Source organism: Fundulus heteroclitus, chromosome 20, assembly GCF_011125445.2.
Source record: "Fundulus heteroclitus isolate FHET01 chromosome 20, MU-UCD_Fhet_4.1, whole genome shotgun sequence".
In the NCBI taxonomy this organism is placed as follows: Eukaryota; Metazoa; Chordata; class Actinopteri; order Cyprinodontiformes; family Fundulidae; genus Fundulus; species Fundulus heteroclitus.
Genome location: NC_046380.1, coordinates 26,310,205 through 26,330,626, shown reverse-complemented (window position 1 = coordinate 26,330,626; position 20,422 = coordinate 26,310,205). Strand labels below are relative to the sequence as shown.

At 41.5% G+C, this 20,422-nt stretch overlaps 1 protein-coding gene across 1 annotated transcript; it reads right to left on the bottom strand.

The window, feature by feature from the left end:
- Positions 1-358: 358 nt before the first annotated feature.
- mettl1 (methyltransferase like 1) lies at positions 359-19,812 on the bottom strand. The gene is made up of 6 exons (XM_012881123.3): positions 19,579-19,812; positions 17,723-17,850; positions 17,421-17,605; positions 8,393-8,506; positions 5,548-5,649; positions 359-702 (listed from the first exon to the last, which is right to left on the bottom strand). The coding sequence occupies exons 1-6, from the start codon at positions 19,692-19,694 to the stop codon at positions 586-588; spliced, it is 762 nt and encodes a 253-aa protein (XP_012736577.2). The 5' UTR covers positions 19,695-19,812; the 3' UTR covers positions 359-585.
- Positions 19,813-20,422: the final 610 nt, after the last annotated feature.

Below are 20,422 nucleotides of genomic sequence, written 5' to 3'. Positions count from 1 at the left end.
GCGGCACAAAGCCTTCCCAAAACCTGTGCCGTCCCGTTTCCAAACTCCTGACAGACCCAAATACCGACCTGAAATATACAGCCAACAATCACACAATGAACACTGAACGCTACTGTTCCCGCTGCACACCACTTTGATTTGAACCCTCACAAAGATGGGCTAATAGATAAGGATAATTGTTCATCACATTAAGTCTGACAGAAGGCTCCCGCTCTGCTCTCTAATCTCACAGCCAGACCACGATCCGAAACAAGTCGCAGACGGAAAGGTACGCTCAGTCTCCTCTGCTCTGGCTGAACACCGGGAAGACAGTTTCTGTCGTTTCAAACACTTAAAGGAAACACCGAGATCTGGTTTTGTAGTAGCAGGAATATTTTACTCAACCAAATGTAAAAAAAGCAACTCAAAATTAGCTGTCGTGTGAGGTGGGGTTGGGAAATAGAGATAAAAGGTTTGTAGAACCATCGTTTTCACCTGGTTTTTAATCAATAGAAGTCTCCACACAGACCGAGGAGCATTACTGTCCATGTAAAAAAAAATAATAATAAATGCATCAAAGTATTTTAAGGTCCAAAGTGTCTTATTTCAATGCAAGTCCTTGATCCGCCGGAAAACTGCGAGGTACGTTTTCCCTCCGTTCCTCTGCACCTTCTTTCCTTCCTCGGTGCAGGAACCCAGACGGCTAATGATGACATCGTCAGCCTGCCGAAACAAGATCGAACACTCGGTCACACCAAGAGCATAGAGGTCTCCCAAAAAGGTTTCTGAAAAAACCTGGTCCACTTTGAGCAACTTTAGCTCTGAAATCCGCCCAACATTACGCAGAGTAGCGATGTTTGAGAACACAAATACCAGGATCGGTTTTCATTTGGACTTTGCAGCAGGTACCACGCTGCTGGACACTTTGTGAGCTTTATGCACTGCTGGACAGAGATTACTTAACGCAATCATAATCCACATCAGGTCCTAAAAGCTGATAAAAAAAAGAGCTCAGCTGAGCAAATAAGATAAAAGCATAATAGCTAATTTATTTATAGATTGTTGAAAATACTAAAATGTAACATCAGCCAAGATGGATTCGTCTGGAAAACATCCCTGGCTGTTGATCTTTCCACATTTTGTCACATTTTGACCCCAAACGTTAAAGTGTTTTATTGGGATTTTAGGTGTTGCACAAACATGATGTAGAGCATAAATGTGAAGTAGAAGGTGAAACAATTTAGGGCTTCTAAATGTTTTACAAATAAAACTGTGAAAAGTATGCAGTGCCTTTGTTTTTGTCGTCCTCGCAAAATCAATCAAATTCAGTCAAAGTGGACAAAGAACATCTCTGAACATCAACTTTCAAGCCTTGCTGCAGACCATTAACTGGGCTTTGGTCTGGACTTTGACTAGGCCATTCTGATTTATGAATATGGTTTGATCTAAATAAACCCATTTGGAGTTCTGACTGCATGTTTAGAGTCGTTCTCAACTTGAGTCTCCAGTCTTTTGTCGCTCGTAGCTCCATCCGTCAACTCTGATCAGCGTCCCTGTTGAAGAAGCATCCCCACAGCATGATGCTTCCACCTCCATGTTTCACAGTGAAGGTCGTGTGTTTAATGAGATGTGCAGTGTTAGTTTTCTCACAGAGGCCAGAATACTGTGTCTTGTTCTCCTCTTAGCAGAGCTCTTCTTCCACACGTTTTGCTGTGTTTTAACGATTCACTTTTTTCTCACCACTCTTTCCTAAACACGATTTGTGGAGCGCATGATTTCTAGCTGTCCCAGTGACGACTTCGACCAACTAAAGCCAGGCGTACACTGTACGAGTTTTTCCCCTTTTCGGGCCGATTCTTCAGTCGTGCGAGCATTTTTTGAATCGGGCCAAATTTCAGCTTGATCGTAGAGGGGGGGGAGGAGGGGGGACTGGCTTCTCACGACTACCTCCAGATCAGGAAACGGACGATCGGTGAAAATCAAACATGTTTGAAATTCAGTCGGCTGTCGTGAGGTTTTTGTGAGCGCATCCTGCTGTTCAAGCAAAACTACGAGGGGGCGACCTCCCCTCCTCTCCGTCCCCGCCAGCGGAGGGAGGGAAGCGGGCGTCCCTGAAGCAACCTCCGGCCGGTGTTGAGGAGGGCGAACCGTCCGGTCCGCGCAACGTGCCGGCCGCCTGTTTCGGCACTCCTCCGCGGTCCGCGCGTTTCTGCAATCCTTCGCGGTCCGCGCAACGCGCTGGGGGGGGGGGGGGGGGGGGTGTGCGGGCCAGGCGACCTGCCGTGCAGCCGCCGATGCGTCTCGTCTCTCCTCTCTCTCCCCTCCGTTCCCCCGAAGCCCGGTGCCTCCTGCGGGCCTCGCCAGAGCTGGGCTCGAACCCCTGCTCTGGGTCCCTGTCACCTACCGTCGCTCGCCTGCCTCTGTCCCCACAGTGAGCGGTCCCAGAGGGGACACGACGTACAGTGTGAGCAGTCCGGCCTCGTCCGAGCGTCGCGCCGCACAGATCGTGAGCGGTGAACTTTTTAAACCCCGCGGTTCCGTCGCACAGTTTGAGATGTATATAAGTACCACGACTGAAAAACTCGTACAGTGTACGCCCGGCTTAAGCTGTGAATCTCTGCACCTCCTACAGAGTTACCATTGGATATTCTGCTGCTTCACTGGTTAATGTTGGTGGACGGTCTGGCCTTTGAAGTGAACAGCGCTCTGTGAGATACTAAAAACTAGTGTTGCACCGATACCAATACCAGTATGGGACGGGCCCCCGATCCAGCACTAAAATGATGGTATCTTTATCGGCGAGTACCAACAAATAGGCACTGATACCATTTTGATGTTTGTATGTCACTTGAATGCAGCCTTCTCTCTCCTGACTAGTATTATACATGTTATATAAGTTCATGAAAGTTGCACTATTTTGGCCTTTGAGAGCCAAAACTCAGGGTTTAAAAGAGATTATTCAATTATTAATGTAATTTTATTGCCTTAATGTTGCACTACTATTATACATGTTATAATTTCACGAATGTTGCACTATTTTGGCCTTTGAGAGCCAAAAGTTTATTCAACTATTATCACCCATTCCAGGTAGGCAATAAAAAGTTCTACTACCTTAAGTAGTATGCAGTTCTTCATAAATATACACACACATCAATTTCAAACAGATGGTATTGGTAAGGTATCGGCCGATACTGCACAGCCAGGTATCGGGGCCAAAAAATGGCATCGGCGCAACACTACTATAAACCTCTTTTTTTACATATTGTTTTACAACCTAATCCTACGTTCAGCTTCTCCTCAACGTTATACGGAGCTGTCTGCTGTGTTCTTTGGTCTTCATGATGCTGTTTCTTCACTAATGTTCTCTAATGAACCTCTGAAGCCTTCAGACAACAGTGGTATTGATATTTAGTGGTATCAGACAAAAAGGGTGCTGAACACAAATACATGTCAAACATTTCAAATTTTGATTAGCAGAAAAAAAAACATCTGGAAGCCATCATCGTTTACCTTTCACTTCACACTGATGGGTTGGTCCTAGGGCTGGCCAATAAATCGATTGAAATTCATTTGAATTTACAATTGATTAAGATAAAACTTCTGTAAAATCTGGATTTTATTTTGGAAATGCACTCATTGGGCTTCCATGAAGACAACAGCATGCAATGTTGAATATATGTTAAGGAACATATATTGTAAAGAAGATACTTTTTTTAAGATGAGATACTTTATTAATTAACTTTTTTTAAGTAAGTTTGAAGTTACACAAGTTAAGTGAAGTCTGTTCTTAGCTCATTGTGTAAAACCACTAGCAGTAAACATTTAGTTATATTTTCATTATTTACAACGGCAGAGCCGCCATCTTGTTTTACAGCTTGTATTTAGTTACACATTGAATTCAGATCAACTCCCAGACAAAATGCTTGAAATAAAGGTTTTTTTTTTTCAAATAATTTCTTTAATTTTTTTGTGAAATAAAAAGGAGGGGGGAAAATTTCGATTAATTGGATTGGGTATAATAAAACTGTAGATTTTATTTTTACGTCATATCGCCCAGCCCTAGTAGGTCTATGACGTGAAAGACGATTTTGGACAAAATGTGAAACTTTCAAGAGTCATGAACACTTCTGCAAGACACTGTACGTGAACTGGCACTGCAGTTATTTAAAAGACAAAAGTCAGGCATATTAAGTCCATGAGATCGGAGGTGACTGGAGGGTGTTTCACAATTAAAGACCAGCGATCTGTCGTCTGAGGTTTACAACACGAGGCTGGGGAGGAGAACTGAGGGCCAGACAGAGGAAGTATAGCTGTAGAGCTCAGGAAATGGTTGCTGATGCTGTTCAGGCTGTGAAAGTCGATAAAACCGTGGTCAGTTGGAGCATAAGAGAGAAATGCAGCAATGCAAAAAGGCCATTACAGCCTTCTTCTTCATCTTTTGACGAAGACTAAAACAGATAAATTAGTTTTAAATAATGAGATGGATGTAGGGAGGAATATGACCACTACATTCCATCTCAACCTTTCAGGGTAACTTGGTGGTGGTCGTATGATGGGGTGGAATTTTTTATTTTTTGCTGCATGTGCTGCGATGAATCAGAATAAGAGTAATCACAGCACTCTCCTAAATAAATAAATAATAGTCTCAGACCTAAATGTGGCAGAATTATTAAAAGACTACAGCTTTATGTGATGAAATTAGCTGCTATTAAAGCCCCCCTGCACCGAGTAATAGACTGAAACTGATTTTTGCCGCTGCTCAACACTTGAATGGTGAAATATTTAGTCTTGGCTAGTGTGGCTCAAAGCAAAGGCTCACATTTTTTTGCTACTTAAACATATACAAATTAATTATATCTCAATAAACATGTAGACTGTTTTCTTAAAATTTGAACCCTGATTTTTCTTCATCTACATTTAGAGCTTATGCAAACCGTTTAGGGTGCAGCACTAATCTCCCTACCGCTCTAACTTCTTCATATTTTGTCACGTTTCAAGCACAGACGTTGAGACAGATGAAGTAGGAGGAAACCTGAGAGTGAAAGAGAACGGTACAGAGACGATATAGAGAGGTTAGGGTTAGGTCGTGTAAGGGGTCACAGCTAACATGTTAAAGGTGGTGCTCTGGTCTAGAACCTTTCAGCATCCCTGGAGACACCATCCCCACTGTGAAACATGATGGTGGCAGCATCATGACACGGGGAACCTGAAACCTTTTAAAAGTACTTGGATCAATAAAGTCGAATATGGAGCTATAATGGACAAAAAAAAACTGTTAGAGGATGCAAAAGACATGAGACTTGAGCAAATGGGTTTATCTTCAAGCACAAAAAAGACCTTCAACATACAAATCAAAGCACATGCCAGTGTCAGCAGGGCCCAGTCAAAGTCCAGACTAAAATCTAAGTAAGTAGCAAGACATGAAAACTGATGCTGAGAACCTCTATATGATTTGACATATTTTGTGAAGAAGACTGAGGAGAAACGTCAGTCTCTAAATGTGCAAAGCTCGCAGATTCCAACCCTGAAAGACTTAAGACCGCTTTAAAAAGCTCCATGTCGACATACCAGCTCCTCTTCTGGGACACGTACAAACAGCGGATGTTCGGAGAAGTGCTTCACCATCCAAAGATGGACCTCCTCCACATCCGTTATGGTATACACCAAACCCTGACACGACCAGGAAAAAAAAAAAAAAGAAACAGGGAGGTCATTAGTGCACTTCTGGGAACAAGATAGACCAACAAATTTCTGCTGGTGTTCAAACACGGATCCAGTTATCGTCCAGGTAAACCATTTTTACTGATAATACAATTTGTTCTCTTTTTTTTTTTCCTGAAAAGTTACGTATTTGGGCTCAAAGTTGACGCTTTCGCCACCCCTACGGAGTAATTTATGTAAAAAAAAAAAAAAAGATAAAAATAGCAAACACACAGGACTGAGGTGAATCACCTGTGTCAATGCAGTTTGCTTTGGAAACTGGGAAGATAAACTTACCAGAACAAGGATTTCTTAGAAAACTTGGCAGAGGGACACATTTCCACAGCGGTGCATTTCAGCACGTATGACTGTTTTTTTTTTTTTTTTTTCTTAAATGGGGCAGAACCGCCGAGAGGCCATGTTATCACTACCGTCACGTTAGTCCCTGTAGATTAATCACTACGGTATCGTGTTAGGGGTGCCGTCTGACCACGTTTTAAATACAACCAAAAGTGACGCCTTAATGATACGGTATGAAAGACGCGCTATAAATAGGCGGATTCCTGACAATGTTCCCACCCTGCGGCGAAGGTATGGCAGCGGGCCAGTGCCCGAGGCCCGTCGCCACACTCCCTGACATATGCACGCACAAATCCGTCAGTGGAGGAAAAACAATAAAGTCAAATTTAGACACAAGCCTTTCATTGTTCTCAGAACCCTCCATCAGCGGTGCCGCTTCGTTCAAATGTCCCAGAGCTGCGTGGACGGCTTTGACAGGAAGGGGCTGGGTGGGGGGGGGTGTGGACGTCAGCCAGCTGCAAGGCCGCCTTACTTACTCAAACTGATTTCACTGAATTTACTGATTCCTGTTAAACACAATCTACTGATAAATGACAGAAAGGAAGAAAAAAAAACCTGGCCTACACCGTCATAGAGAAAACCGCTGACTTGACATCTGTCCAGCACAGTCCCTGGCTTCCTACACAAGGAGGGCGCGCATCGGGGGTTTGGGGGTCTGGGCGGACCTGAGGGGGTTGGGGTGTTAGTTCAGGTTTACGGTTGGTTCTCGGGTCCTCGCCGCCTTTCTCTACTCTTGGTCCCTGCAGATTTCAGAGGTGTTGCTCGTGGGTTTTAGGGAATGTGGGTGCCTTGAAGTCAGCAGGGAAGCTGGCTCCCTGAGTCAGCATTTTGCTCAATCCTTCCCTCCCTATCCCCTTGTTTTATTTATTTATTTATTTTTTACTCTTTCTGGGTTTTTACAGCCCTAGTGGCTCTTTTTCATACAGTAGACTGACAGGAAAGGGATTTTCAGGTTGGGGGAAAGACATGTGGCAAAGGCCCTCAGGCCAGAATCGAACCCGGGTCGGCCACGTCGAGGACTAAGGGTTGAGTACCATCGGAGCACGCCCCCATCGCCGCTGACTTGTGGCGACAAGGGCCTCAATTTTATTGTACAACTTATACACTTTCACTTATAGCATTTTATGACACACATATGTAGGTAACCTTGCCGGCATGATGAATTTTCTCATTATTTGTGCTTTCACAAACACACAAGAATCCATCTTGTACCGCTCAGACTTCAACTGTTTGTGTCCGAAACCAAAAACGGTTCGGCCAATCACGTTGCAGTATTGGGGTTTTAGGTGGGACATACCGGTGCTACAAAAGCAAGAACCAACCAGCTGAATCAACATAAACATGGCAGCACAGGAAGACGCATGCGTAACTGCTGCTATCACATCTGGTTTGTAAGAATCCCCGATTTCATCTTTGAAAGAAGAACAGCAAGAAGTGCCTTGACCAGCTAACCTTCTTGTGGTTTCACATGACGCGTGGGGCTTATGTTTTGATTTGAAACCGTGATTGGCTAAAACCAACCTCTGGTAGGCGGGCACTAGGAGTCACTTCGCCCAATCAGCTCAGAGAGTTGTGCTGAAGGTCTCTCCTTTCCCCAAACGGATTTGATGGGAGCAGTCCCAGATTGCTACACATCATCAATCTGGCTGGCCAGGGTAATATGTAGGGCCTGGTGTGGGGCGCACTTGATGGGGGAACCCCATGCCAGGGTGAAGATGGGTAACGTAACAATTCTGGGTTGATTTTTTTTTTATACATAATTAAAAATTCTCAGATACATTTTTTTTTTTAAATCTGAGCCATAATCATCACTATTTGAATAAAAAGGGCTGGGAAATGTCCCCCTCTGTGTAACAATGATTTTTTTTATTTTTGGTTTTTACACTGCTAAAAAGGAACTAAAAGTAAGTAAAATGTTCTTGAAATCTGTATTTTTCCTTGATTTGAGCAGGTAAATAAGACTATTTGCCAATAGAATAAGATTTTTGCACTTAAAATAATAACAATTAATCTCCATCATCTTATTTCAAGTGCAGGATATCTAATAATCTTATTTTACGGGTAAAAATACTCAATTGGCCAATAGTCTTATTTAGCTGCTCAAAACAAGGAAAAACATACTGATTTCAAGAAAATTTTACTTACTTTTAGTTCCCTTTTTGCAGTGTACTTTCTGAACTACAACACTAAATAACTTTTTGGTGATATTCTTATTTATTCACATGCACTTGTTCTCCTATACTTTAAAAGTTAAAACCAGTACACAGTATCATTCATATTAAAATGCTAAAGGCCTTGAATAACATCCAGTCGTTCCATAAAGTGTTTTTACACAAGCAGCGCTGCAACATACCCCGATTCTCAGCGTGTAGGCATATTCTGCTAACAAAGTGGGACTAACGATCCTCCATTTGTGTTTGGTCTTCTTGAAATGAGGGTCAGGGAACAGGAAGAACATCTTACTGAGCTGGAAGAAAAACACAGTGGGAACAGTCAGTGAAGCAAACACAGACAAAATAAAAAACAAATCCTGTAAAACATTCACAAAAATTTACAATTTGACTGTTTTTTGTTTTGTTTTATTGCATTTATATTTCCTTTACTCAAAGACATTAAAGCGAAGAACAAACAGATGGAGCAGAATAGCTTGTGACTGAGCTGTAAATGTGTTCGCCACTGAACTCACTTCTCCATAATGTTCCCTAGTTAGCTGTTAAACGCTGCAGGTTGCAAGACTGGAATTTCCCTCCTTGTCTTTTTTTTTTTTTTCTTCCCGAAAGTTCCCCTCCCTGTGTCTGTCTTTGACGATCACTCAAGAGCAGGCACCATAGATATTAGTCTGGCTGATATATTAAAGAAAGAAAAAAAAAATCACTGCAGTCACTTTTTATTAGTTAAAATAAATAACATCTGGTATAGACAGAAAGATGTGGGGATAATCACCGGGAACAGCAGCAGCCTCAGGGGCTGCGAGCTGGTGATGGAAGATGGAAAAACCGCAATACTTGAAATTATTTTTAGCTTACAAAATAATCCAGGAGGGTGAAAAGACAACAGCGCTTCGGCTCTTTGGAATATGCTGGTTCATGCATGTGGGAGAGGGACCAGCTTTACGTGTTCAACATTTGATGTGGGTGGTCTTCTCTTGATTCTTGTTTTGTGCCAATTCTGAGCTGCACGGAGGACTTTTTTATTTTATTTACCTTTATTTAACCAGGAAAAAAATTCCATTGAGAATAAAAACCTCGCTTTCAAGGGAGTACTAATGAGAAAAGATGCAGTGTTCCTCTCAGGTACATTTAAAGGACTTCACGAATAATCTGGGTACAATGTCCTGCAGATACGTTCGTAACCTTTGATTTTTTTCTTCTGCATATTTAGTCATGTTATTAGATTAGATTAGATAAAATAGATTAGATTAGATTCAACTTTATTGTCATTACACAGGTACAGGTACAAGGCAACGAAATGCAGTTTAGGTCTAACCAGAAGTGCAATAGCAGCAAGTGCAGAATAAACAATGGTTCCATATGTACAGGACATGGGTTATTACTGAATAAATATAGAGATGTATACTATTATAAACAGACTTTTACTGATAGATTTGTCCTATGAGTATAATATATAGATAACTAGTATTGTGAACTAAATTTACAGCTGGATATGTACCGAATATAATATACAGGTGAATATAATATATATATAAGTGTTTTCTCTGGATTTTATGTGATGGACCAACAATAAGTAGGCGTATTTGTAAAATAAAAAGAAAAATGGTTTTAAAAAACGTTTCTTAATGTCTGAAACGTGTGGCATGAATGTGTACGACTGAAACCATACGTTTACATTGCATTCTTTCTTATGGTCTGACATTAAATCAAACTAATGCTGCGTTCAATTTCTCTTGGTAGTTGGGATTTCGAGCCGGAAACTTTTACCAAAATGGACCCTGAACTCTGAATTAGTCTGTGCAACCGGACCATACCCGGCATCCACATTCATGATGGCTGCTACTTGGAACATTGAGTACAACTTCATACTTTAGCTTTTATTTAAGCAGTCCTCTCTTATTTATGTAACATTTAGTCAGTCACACAGATACTACTCTTCAGTGATCATTAGACGGGATGTTTAAGCGCTGTTTATATGCACAAAACACAACGTAGCGCAGTGTCAATGTCATTGTTACTGTTTTAACAACAGTAGCCATGAAGGAACTGTTATTTGTCCTTTCAGATTTGGTTGACGGCTTAAAAAAAAGACTAGAGTCATGCAACAAAATGTGAGTTTAAAATGCATTGTGAGTCAGGTTGACTGTATCTGTACGTTTAACAGTGGCTTTTGTGTAAGTGTCCATGTTTTTTCCTGCTGTTTTTTTCCTGCAAAAAGGCAGAGATGATGTAATATATATATATATATATATATATATATATATATATATATAATTTTTATTTTTTATTTTTTTAGACACATTTCCTTAGATAGAATTGCGTCAAATTGGGACAGATGTTTAAACTATCCACCCATAAGCTTAACACAATAGTGTGAGTTTTGGCTCCTGACAGAATCGGTGGTGTTGGATCAGGTTTGTGGGATTCCTGCTCTCACAAGACTTTCCTCTCTGCCCACAAATCTTCTATAGAACTGAGATTCAGGGCTGTCCATATAAAACAGCCATTTGTTCCCAAGCTTAACCTTCCTGGCTGATGTCTTGAGATGTTGCTTCAACATTTCCACACAATGCTCTTTCCTCATGACGTCACCTTTGTTATGAAGTAGCCCAGTCCCTGCTGCAGCAGAAACATGACGATGCCACCCCGTCCTTCACAGCTCTGAGGTTGTTCTCATGTTTGGAAGCTTCCTGTATTTTCTGTTCATTTAATGAGTTCCATCAGACCACAGGACATCATGTCTCCAAAGATTGTCTTTGTCCCTAAAGGCTAGTTCACACGGCAGGATTTTAAAAATAGTCGCCCGATTTTCAAAGCCTGAGAGACACCACATTGAAGGATAAAAAAAATCTTAGATAAAACAGGTTTGGTCGTACAGAGTGTGGTGTCCGGTCAGACAGCAAGCTCACGACATGCCGACAGATTTAACCATTCAGATATCTGATGGAAAATTTTGCGAATCCTCTCAAGATCAGAGTAAATAAACATGGACGACCAGGAAGCATAATGCCGATAGTCTGTGGACTAATTCTAACAGAGAAAAAAGATAACAAAAAGAATAGGCGTTGGTTACAGAAGCGGAGAAAATGTGACCGGCGGTTCTACGCTTGCATCACTATGAGATGGAGGCGAGTTGGGTTTTTTCTCTACCGCGCTTTGTGATTGGCTACACGGCACATTCAACAGGCTCCGCGCTCATTAGTCCTCGGGAGACACCACACACGGTAGGATAACCAGGGCAAGATAATCCAACATGTTGAATATCCCTGATTTGAGGTCGGAGCGGTCCCGACGTTCTAGCGAGCGGACCCGATCGCTCTTAACACACCTCGCATGGCAGGATATTCTCTAAAGAATATTTTAAGAGGCACGCTGATAATCAGCTCCTGTCAGAAGGGGGAGATAGGGCTAAAAATCCTGTCGTGTGAACCAGCCTTAAGCAATAGCAATTTATAATCTCTTTATTGTTTTGCTTTTAGGGTAACGCTGTCTTCCTCTCTGAGCGGCCTTTCAGCCCATGCTGGTACACATCTAATGACACTCGCTTACCAGCTTTAGCCAGCATCTCTAAAAGGTCTTTTGTTCAACTCTGGGACACAGAACTGTCGTTCCTGTGCAGCAGGATGGCATTCTGATGGTGGTTATACTTGGATATGATTGTTTGAACAGATGAACGTGGTCTTACATCTTAGCTGTTTTATTTTACGACGATGTGACACAAGGCAGCAGTGTGTTTGAGGCGTTACCTCAGAGTACATCCACAGATGTGTCCCAGTGAACGTCTATGTTGTGAATTGACCTATCAGAATCTGACAAAGTGGGCACATCGTGGTCAGGGTTTTCCCCCAAACTGTCTAGACAGTCATCTCAGTGTATATAAACGTCTGAATTTGACGTCATTATTCTGAGACTCTGAAAACACAAATAATTTAGGTAATCCTGACTGTTTTAAAACAGGACACATTTAGTCTGATTCAGTGTCCGACACTAAGAAACAATAAGTTACGAGTCTTTTCATACCGAATACTTAAGGGCCTGGTTTCAGTATTATTCATCCCTCAGGCATTAACTCTTTGTAGAATCTCCTTTAACTGCATTTACAGCTTAGAGTCTTTCAGGATATATGTGACTTACTTTTGCCAATTTTTCTTTGCAAAACATTTCAGGCTCACTTAGATGGACCGGGGAGGACTCTCAGTTGGATCCCTTCTATCTTCCCATCAACTCTAAAAGCTTTCCTGCTCCTGCTGAGAGAAAGCATGCCCACAGCATGATTCTGCCACCACCAAGTATCACATGAAAAGGGGGCTGAATACAAATGTATGCAGTGCTGATATTAAGTTGTAGCTTTTTTCTTTTTCTTTTTTTTTTTTTTACAGAAATGCAGTATTTGTCCTCCAATTCATTTTATGCTCCTTTTATTTTTGAAAATTGTGGTTGTAGAGTGAAAACATGTATAAGAAAAAGAAAAAAAGAGAATAATGAAAGCTTTTGCAAAGTACCTAAAGTACAGTATATCAGACTTTTCCTATTCCCGAACTTTATGTGAATTCATAGAAAGCAATTTAAATCTCAGTTTGGCACGTATGCATAATTAAGGACCACATCATCCTGATTTAACCTAAACAGCATGACAAAGCCAAGCCAGATTGATTCCGCGTGTGCACTTTTAAATGAAACACCTTTGTGATGTGCCTTCCATATGCGTGCCAGTCGTACAGCTGCGCTGTACATGGGCTCATTTCCTGCTCCAGTCAGGGTCATCTGAGGTAAAAAGTTTTTTTTTTTTTTTTTTGTTAGCTAATTTACGTCCCCTCCCCATCCCCCTCACAAAGCAAACGGTGTAATCTAAAGCGAGTTCAAACAAGTCCTAGATTACGGTATTTTATATGAAGGGATGAACAGCCTCTGTACTCAGCAGATACAATGCCCTTCCCCGGTCAACCTACCCATTGTTATAAAAATCAGTAAATTTATAAAAGAATCTACAAAATTTAACCCACTCTGCATGTTAAGCATCAACCAAACACCTATTTAGGGTAAGAAACGCATGGCCTGGGCATGCATTTACTTTTTATTTAGCAATAATCAGTACATGAAGCAGCTAAAATGGGGATCAGCATGCTTACATACATAAAAAGTCTACTTTTAGAGATGTTTGTAGAATATTTGTTGTGGTTATAGTTTTCTGCTTGAACGTAAAAGCATAAGTTCACATCAAAAACAGGAAGCCTTGACAGCTCAACAGACTTCAAAGCGGCTGTTTCCACGGCTGAGCAGTCAAAGTTTTAATATTATGGTATTGTCACATCAGGTGAGACGTCTACACTCATCTTTTACCCAAATGCAATTCATCTTGGGGCCTTTTGTGATTTATTTGAACCATTTTGTTTCCATGTTTTTTTTTCGTGACCACGCAGCAAAACACTGAAATGCATTTTTAAAAAGACACGGCTGCACAAATTCACTTTGGATTATCTCCGGGCTACACAAGATTAAAATGCTGCGTACACGTTAAACTACGCACGGGCCCACTAGTATTTGGTTAAATGTGCCTCAGCAGGATGCGCTCTTTTTTCGTGGCCATTAACAAAATCACGGCATCATTCTGGCAAGATATATGATTGTTTGAATTGGTTTATTTTCTGGCATGGACCAGGCTTTTAAGCAGACGTTTTTAACAGAGTTGAGTGCCGAGCAATTCCTTAGCTTAGTGTTAACCTGCTTTATCCGTTCAAAACCCAGTTCTGGTGCTTAGGGTCACTGTTGTGTTGGGGGAAAAAAAACTATCCTGTCCAGGTTTCAACCATCAAACTGGTCCAATGAGGGCAAATTAAAGAATGTGAAGACACCACTCAGTCATTGATCCATCCACTTCATTTAATCCACCAGTACCACCGCCAGCTAAAACAGACCCTCACCATGCTTGACAGTGCGTACATTGTTCTTAGGTTTAAAAGTTTCCACTTCAATCGTATTTCCTGACTTTATGGTCAAATAACCTCATTTTTTCTTCTTCTTTTTTTTGCATAGATTATTGAAGGTTTCAGAAACTCTACTTGGATATTTTTTTCTCCGTTTTGGCAAACCATCATGCAGTTGCTGCACATCTGTCAGACCAAAACCTCCACAATAAAAAATGGCAGCGTTTCAATGTGAAATCTCAACCCTAAAACAAAATACCTTTTGGAGATGCTGCCTGAAGCTGATGAGTTTCATTATCTACAGAGAAACATGTGCTGTATTAAAATGGGCCTAAAGGCCACTCGGCAAGGAAGAAGCAATTACTACAAAAGTGGTAAACAAGCTTATAGCTTATTTAAACCCAGGGCTGGAGGAATCCTGCTGTGTGAGTGTTTTGCTGATACATTTTACAAAATAGACGGCATCCTGAAGAAAGAACATTGTGGGGATATTTTGTGATTTTTGTGATAACCCCACCTCATTCGGGTGGAGCGGTTGCTGTAAAATCACTGACATCTGCTGGTTTCCCTAAGAAAGAAAACATTTGACCCATTTGACTAATAAACTGAACTTGACTGCGTTGTTTGATAACTAGGGTCGCTTTGACATGTCTGCAAGTGACTTTGAATCTGTCTGTAGGGCTGGATTTTGTTATTAAGCGCAATTAGATGACATTTGTCACACTTTTTGATCTGTCTGTATAATTTGATTGAATTTGACTTTGTAAGGTGTAAGGTGTTGTGAACTGGCACTATATAAATAAAATTTAATTGAATTGAATAAATTGTGGTTTTTGTAATGATTTCAACCTGGAACAACAACGGTTGAAATAACTGATTAAAAGCTAAAAACTGATTTTACGAGTGTAAATCTCCTCAACATATTTCTTTGATACAAAGTGACTCCTGTTAAGTTCTAAAAGTAGGTCAGACAAAACGGATCAAACGAGGGCAGCGGATCACAGAGAGAAACGGAGCCACTGATTCTGACCCAATTGTGTGTGAGAAGTAAACCGATAATATCTGACTGGTTGAAGAGGCTGTCCAATAAGTGCTGACGATTCACTAGTCGACTCTGAGATAGAAACTAAGATTTCGGGTCAGGAAAACCAACATAAAAATGTAACCCTTGTAAGATTAGAAAACAAGTGGGGCAGAAAAGCATTTAGTCAGCCACTGATTGTGTAAGTCCTCCTGCTTAGAAAGATGAGAGAGAGGTCTGTAATTTATCATCATAGGCACACTTCAACTATGAGAAATAAAATGAGAAAAAAAAAATCATCAGGAAGAAAATTGTAGACCTGCACCAGGCTGGGAAGAGTGGATCTACAATAAGCAGCAGGTTGGTGTGAAGAAATCAACAGTGGGAGAGATTGTAAGAAAATACAAGACAGACAAGGCCATTGATAATGCCCCTCGAACTGGAGCCCTATGCAACATCTCATCCCGTGGGGTCAAAATGATCATGAGAGCAGTGAGCAAAAAGCCCAGAACTACACGGAGGGACCTGATGACTGACCGGCAGAGAGCTGGGACCAAAGTAACAATGGCTACCATCAGTGACACACTATGCCGTGAGGGACTCACATCCTGCAGTGCCAGGCGAGTCCCTCTGCTTAACCCAGTACATGTCCAGGTCTGTCTGGGTGTAGTGATGGACTCGGACCTGAACCTCCAAAAGCATCTAAACACAGTTACAAGGTCAGCTTTCTATCACCTGAAGAACATTTCTACGATTAAAGGACTGATGTCTCAGCAGGATCTGGAAAAATTAATGTGTTTATTTTTAGTTGAATTGATTACTCCAACGATGTTTTTACAGGTCTGCCTAAAAAGTGGATCAGACAGCTGCAGCTGATCCAGAATGCTGCTGCCCGCGTCCTCACTAAGACTAAGAAAGTAGAGCACATAACCCCAGTTCTAAAGTCCTCACACTGGCTCCCTGTATCTCAGAGAATAGACTTTAAAATACTTCTGTTAGTTTATAAATCTCTGAATGGCTTAGCACCTAAATACATCACAGACTTGTTATCAGTGTATCAACCATCCAGACCACTAAGGCCTTCTGGCTCCAGCCTACTCTGCAGAACCAGAACCAGAACCAAACATGGAGAAGCAGCATTTAGTTTGTTGCTCCACTTATCTGGAACAAACTTCCAGAAAACTGTAAAAGTGCCGAAAGCCTGAGTTCCTTTAAATCAAGATTAAAAACACATTTGTTTAAGATTGCCTTCGAATGTTCTAGTTAACTGAATCACCACTTTTTTGTTCTTTTTTCTATCTACATTTTATTCCTACTTGCTTTTATTCTGTTCTATTTTGCTATATTTTAATCATGTAAAGCACTTTGCATTGTCTTTGTGCTGAATTGTGCTATATAAATAAATTTGCCTTGCCTTGCCTTTCCTTGCCAGAGAGCATACGGATGATCCAGAAGAAGATTGGGAGAATATCATGTGGTCAGATGAAACCAAATTAAAACTTTGAGGCACAAACTCAACTCGTCGTGTTTGGAGGAAGAAGAATGCTGAGTTGCATCCAAAGAACACTAAACCTACTGTGAAGCACGGGGGTGGAAGCATCATGCTTTGGGGCTGGTTTCTACAAAGGGGACAGGTTAACAGAAGAATGGACCGGGCCATGTATCGTGAGATTTGAAGCCAGAAGCTCCCTCCATCGGTGAGAGCATTAAAGATGGAACGTGGCTGGGTCTTCCAGCGTGACAACGATCCCTCACACACCACTGGGGCAACGAAGGAGTGGCTCCATAACAATCATTTTGCTCTAGAGGAGATCTGCATGGAGGCATGGGCCAAAATACCAGCTACAGTGGTTCAAACCTGGTGAAGACTTACAGGAAATCTTTCACCTCTGTCATTGCCGACAAAGGTTGGGCTACAAAATATTCAGTTGAACCAAATACTTATTTTCCACCATCATTTACAAATACATTCTTTAAAAATCATACAATGTGATTTTCCTGTGTTTTTTTTTTTCTTATTTTGTCTCTCACAGTTGATGTGTACCTATGATGGAAATTACACACCTCTGTCATCTTTCTAAGTAGGAGAACTTAAACTGTGGCTGACTAAATACTTTTTAGCTCCACTATAACTAGGCTGAGACTCAGTCCTGACCTTTAATTCCCTGGCTGGTTTCCCCATCAAGTAAATCCAGCAGAACGCTCCCGACTAATTTTTGTCACCCGGCATCAAATCAACAAATCAAACTCTAGAGGCAAATCTACCTGTCCTTTGAAAAAGAAGTTGGGGAGGTACTTCATTGCGTTGCTGCGAAGGCACGCGATGTTCTGGTAGCTTCCCGGGTTTAAGTCACGCAGCGAGCGAATGCGGTCCTGAACGTAATCTGACACTTTCACTCGGATCTCCAAGCCCAAGATGAGCTTGTCTGGGAAAAGTGGAGATAGCTCCACTGGAAAGAGGAGAACACAAGAATGGAGGAAGAAAGAAACAAAAACATCAGTTCAGCAGGGAACCGTTTTAAAAGCAGACAAAAAAAAGGGCACCATCGGATCAGCAGCGTCATTACCTAAAAGGCCTCCGTAGCCACACCCAATATCTGCAAACTCAACTTGAGGAGTCTCCTTCCCTGATGAGGGGTCCGGTATGAGGTCTGGATAAAGCTTGGACCAGTCCATTTCCTCGGGACACACTGGACTGGAGAGGAGGAGGAGGACATGGAGAGATGAAAAGGATGAAACCTTAATTCGGAGCAACTCAGAGTCCTAATAAAACAACCTGATAATGTCTTAGCACTCAGTAAAGTAAAACGTGGATCATATTGTCAGAACATTATGGGTTTTATAGAAGCAAGATTAAAAAGATTTAAAAATCAGAGCAAGGCGACGTCTGCTGGGCAACTCATCGACGAGTCAGAATCTCAAAACGCAGCAGAAGGATGCTATCTCCATCGCTATCTCTGACGATGATCAGTACTCAATACTAGGGAGTAAGTCCAAAACTGTGATCGTTAGCATCGAGTTGTCCATACGGCTGGGGAACTGGGGGATGAAGTAACTCCTAAGGTGAGGCAATCCGATCCATAAAACCCATACTGATGGGTAAACAGACAGGAGCTAAAAAAAGACAAAAAGGGCTCTTTGTGTTGCTTCAGAGAAATTGGAGATGTGCATTCCACTTCATTAAATTTTAAATGATTAATTGCAGACTGCACCCTGGTTAAAATGTAAAAAGTAAATATTAAATTGTCTTAAAACTTTTTAACCGATAAACATAAATCACACCCTGTAAGTGTGCAATACTACAAAAAAATATGAAAAATAAAATTCTGTTAGAGGAAACATGTAAAAAATAATAAAGGGTGCAATAACCTGGTTGCACGAGTTTAACACTCTTAAACTAATACTTTTATTCACCCTTTCGATTTAATATCAGTCTTAAGATTTCCTTGGACTTTGCCTTGGGAAATTTATCCAGTCTACCTTGAAATTTCCCCAAAACTATCAGATTTTGAGGGCATGTCATCCAAAACCCTCTTCGGGTGACAGCTTTAAAACTGGGTTATGGCTAAAGTAGCCACGGAGAAGACTTGCTTTTGTTAATTAGAAAGCATGCTTGGATACGCTAAAATAATAAAAAATCTTTTCATCTTCAACCTCTTTAATAAGCTATTAATGATTGACAAAAGAAAAACTGTAATTTGTTCACTTTGCAAAAAGATAACCCAACAGCATGATGCTGCCACTACCATGTTTCACAGTGGGTATGGGATTATTTTGGCAAACCTACTGTTTAGAATTGTGGTCTAAAGTTGTAATATGGTTTTATTAGATAAGAGCACATTATTCAACAAGGTTTTAGCCAGGCCGGGATGTTTTCCTATAAACAAGAGGCTTTTATTCTACAATAATACTATTTTAGAGGTGACATGTGAAGAATAATCAAGGTTATCGCTGCACAACTACTGCTGCTTTCTGCCTTACACTGACAGATACCTTTGTCCAATTAGATCATTTTAATTATTTGCGAGAAGCATTAGATTAAGATGCGATTGTGTTTATTTATTTATTTACATTTCCCCATCACATAAATGTGGACAAAGCTTTTACAAGGGCTTTCCCATGAGCTGTTTTGTTTCACCTCACAAAATCTGCCGTTTAGGAGAGATCTGACTTCTTGTGTTTTTAAACCTAGCTCTCTAATCGGCTATGTGTGGAGGTGGTGGGGGGGTTGTTAAAAACAGGTCGGTGCGATCTGTCGGTTTTAAATGATTCTATCTCTACTTTGCGTTAAAAAAACAGCAACAACAACAAAAAACAGCAGGGCATAAATAAAGCAGCAGCAGCACACGTGAGACTGCCCAGCTGAATTCCACTGAGGGGTTGTGTGTGTCGAGCAAAAGCCTGACGGGACATCAACACTCACTAATCAAACGTGTGGTGCGCCATCGGGTTTGAATGGGCTCGCTGTCTGTAGTAACGCTTCTGCGGCATTGTTGTTGAAGAAGAAGAAGAACAAGGTGGAGAAGACGGAGAAGCCATGATGGATTAAAACAGACACTGTGGTGCAGGCTTTTACATTCACACACAATCAAGCCGTCTGGACAGACACCACCGTACGCTTGCTTCCAGGTCGCCACATGTGACGAGTCGCGGAAGTGTTGCGTCATCAACGAGCGTCCGGTCCAGGGTTGCCAGTTCGGTCAAATGAGCACTTTGCACGGGTCGCTTTGCTTTTTCAGACGTGGAAATCATCGTGTTGACTCCGCAGTGAGCAGTTGGTAGCTCTGATGCCTTGCAGGAAAAAGGTCTTTGGTTCGAGTCCAGGCTTGGGATCTTTCTGCATTGAGTTTGCATGTACTCCCTGTGCAGTGGTGGGTTCTCACTTTCTCCCACAGTCTTGTATGTTCACAAGCATCCACACACTAAAGGGTTATTTAGAGAAACCAATTAACCCAACAGTATAGTGAGAATGAAGATCCCACACACGGACCTATTTGTTGCAAGGCACCAGTGCTACCAGCTGTAAATCTTTATGTTGCTCTTGGAGTAGCAGCCTGTCCCACTTTGAATGGCCCAGCTGGAATGGCCTTTTGATGATGATGCAGGAGTTGTTTTTCACTGTATATAATGACACTTTCTTACCAGCTTCAAACAGACACCCTCGCCTAATCTTTTGATTTTGTTTCTGGGGTCAATTCACAGCTTTTTGCACCAAAATGCATTTATCTTTGAAACACAGACTCATTCTCCTTCCCGAACAGCGTGAT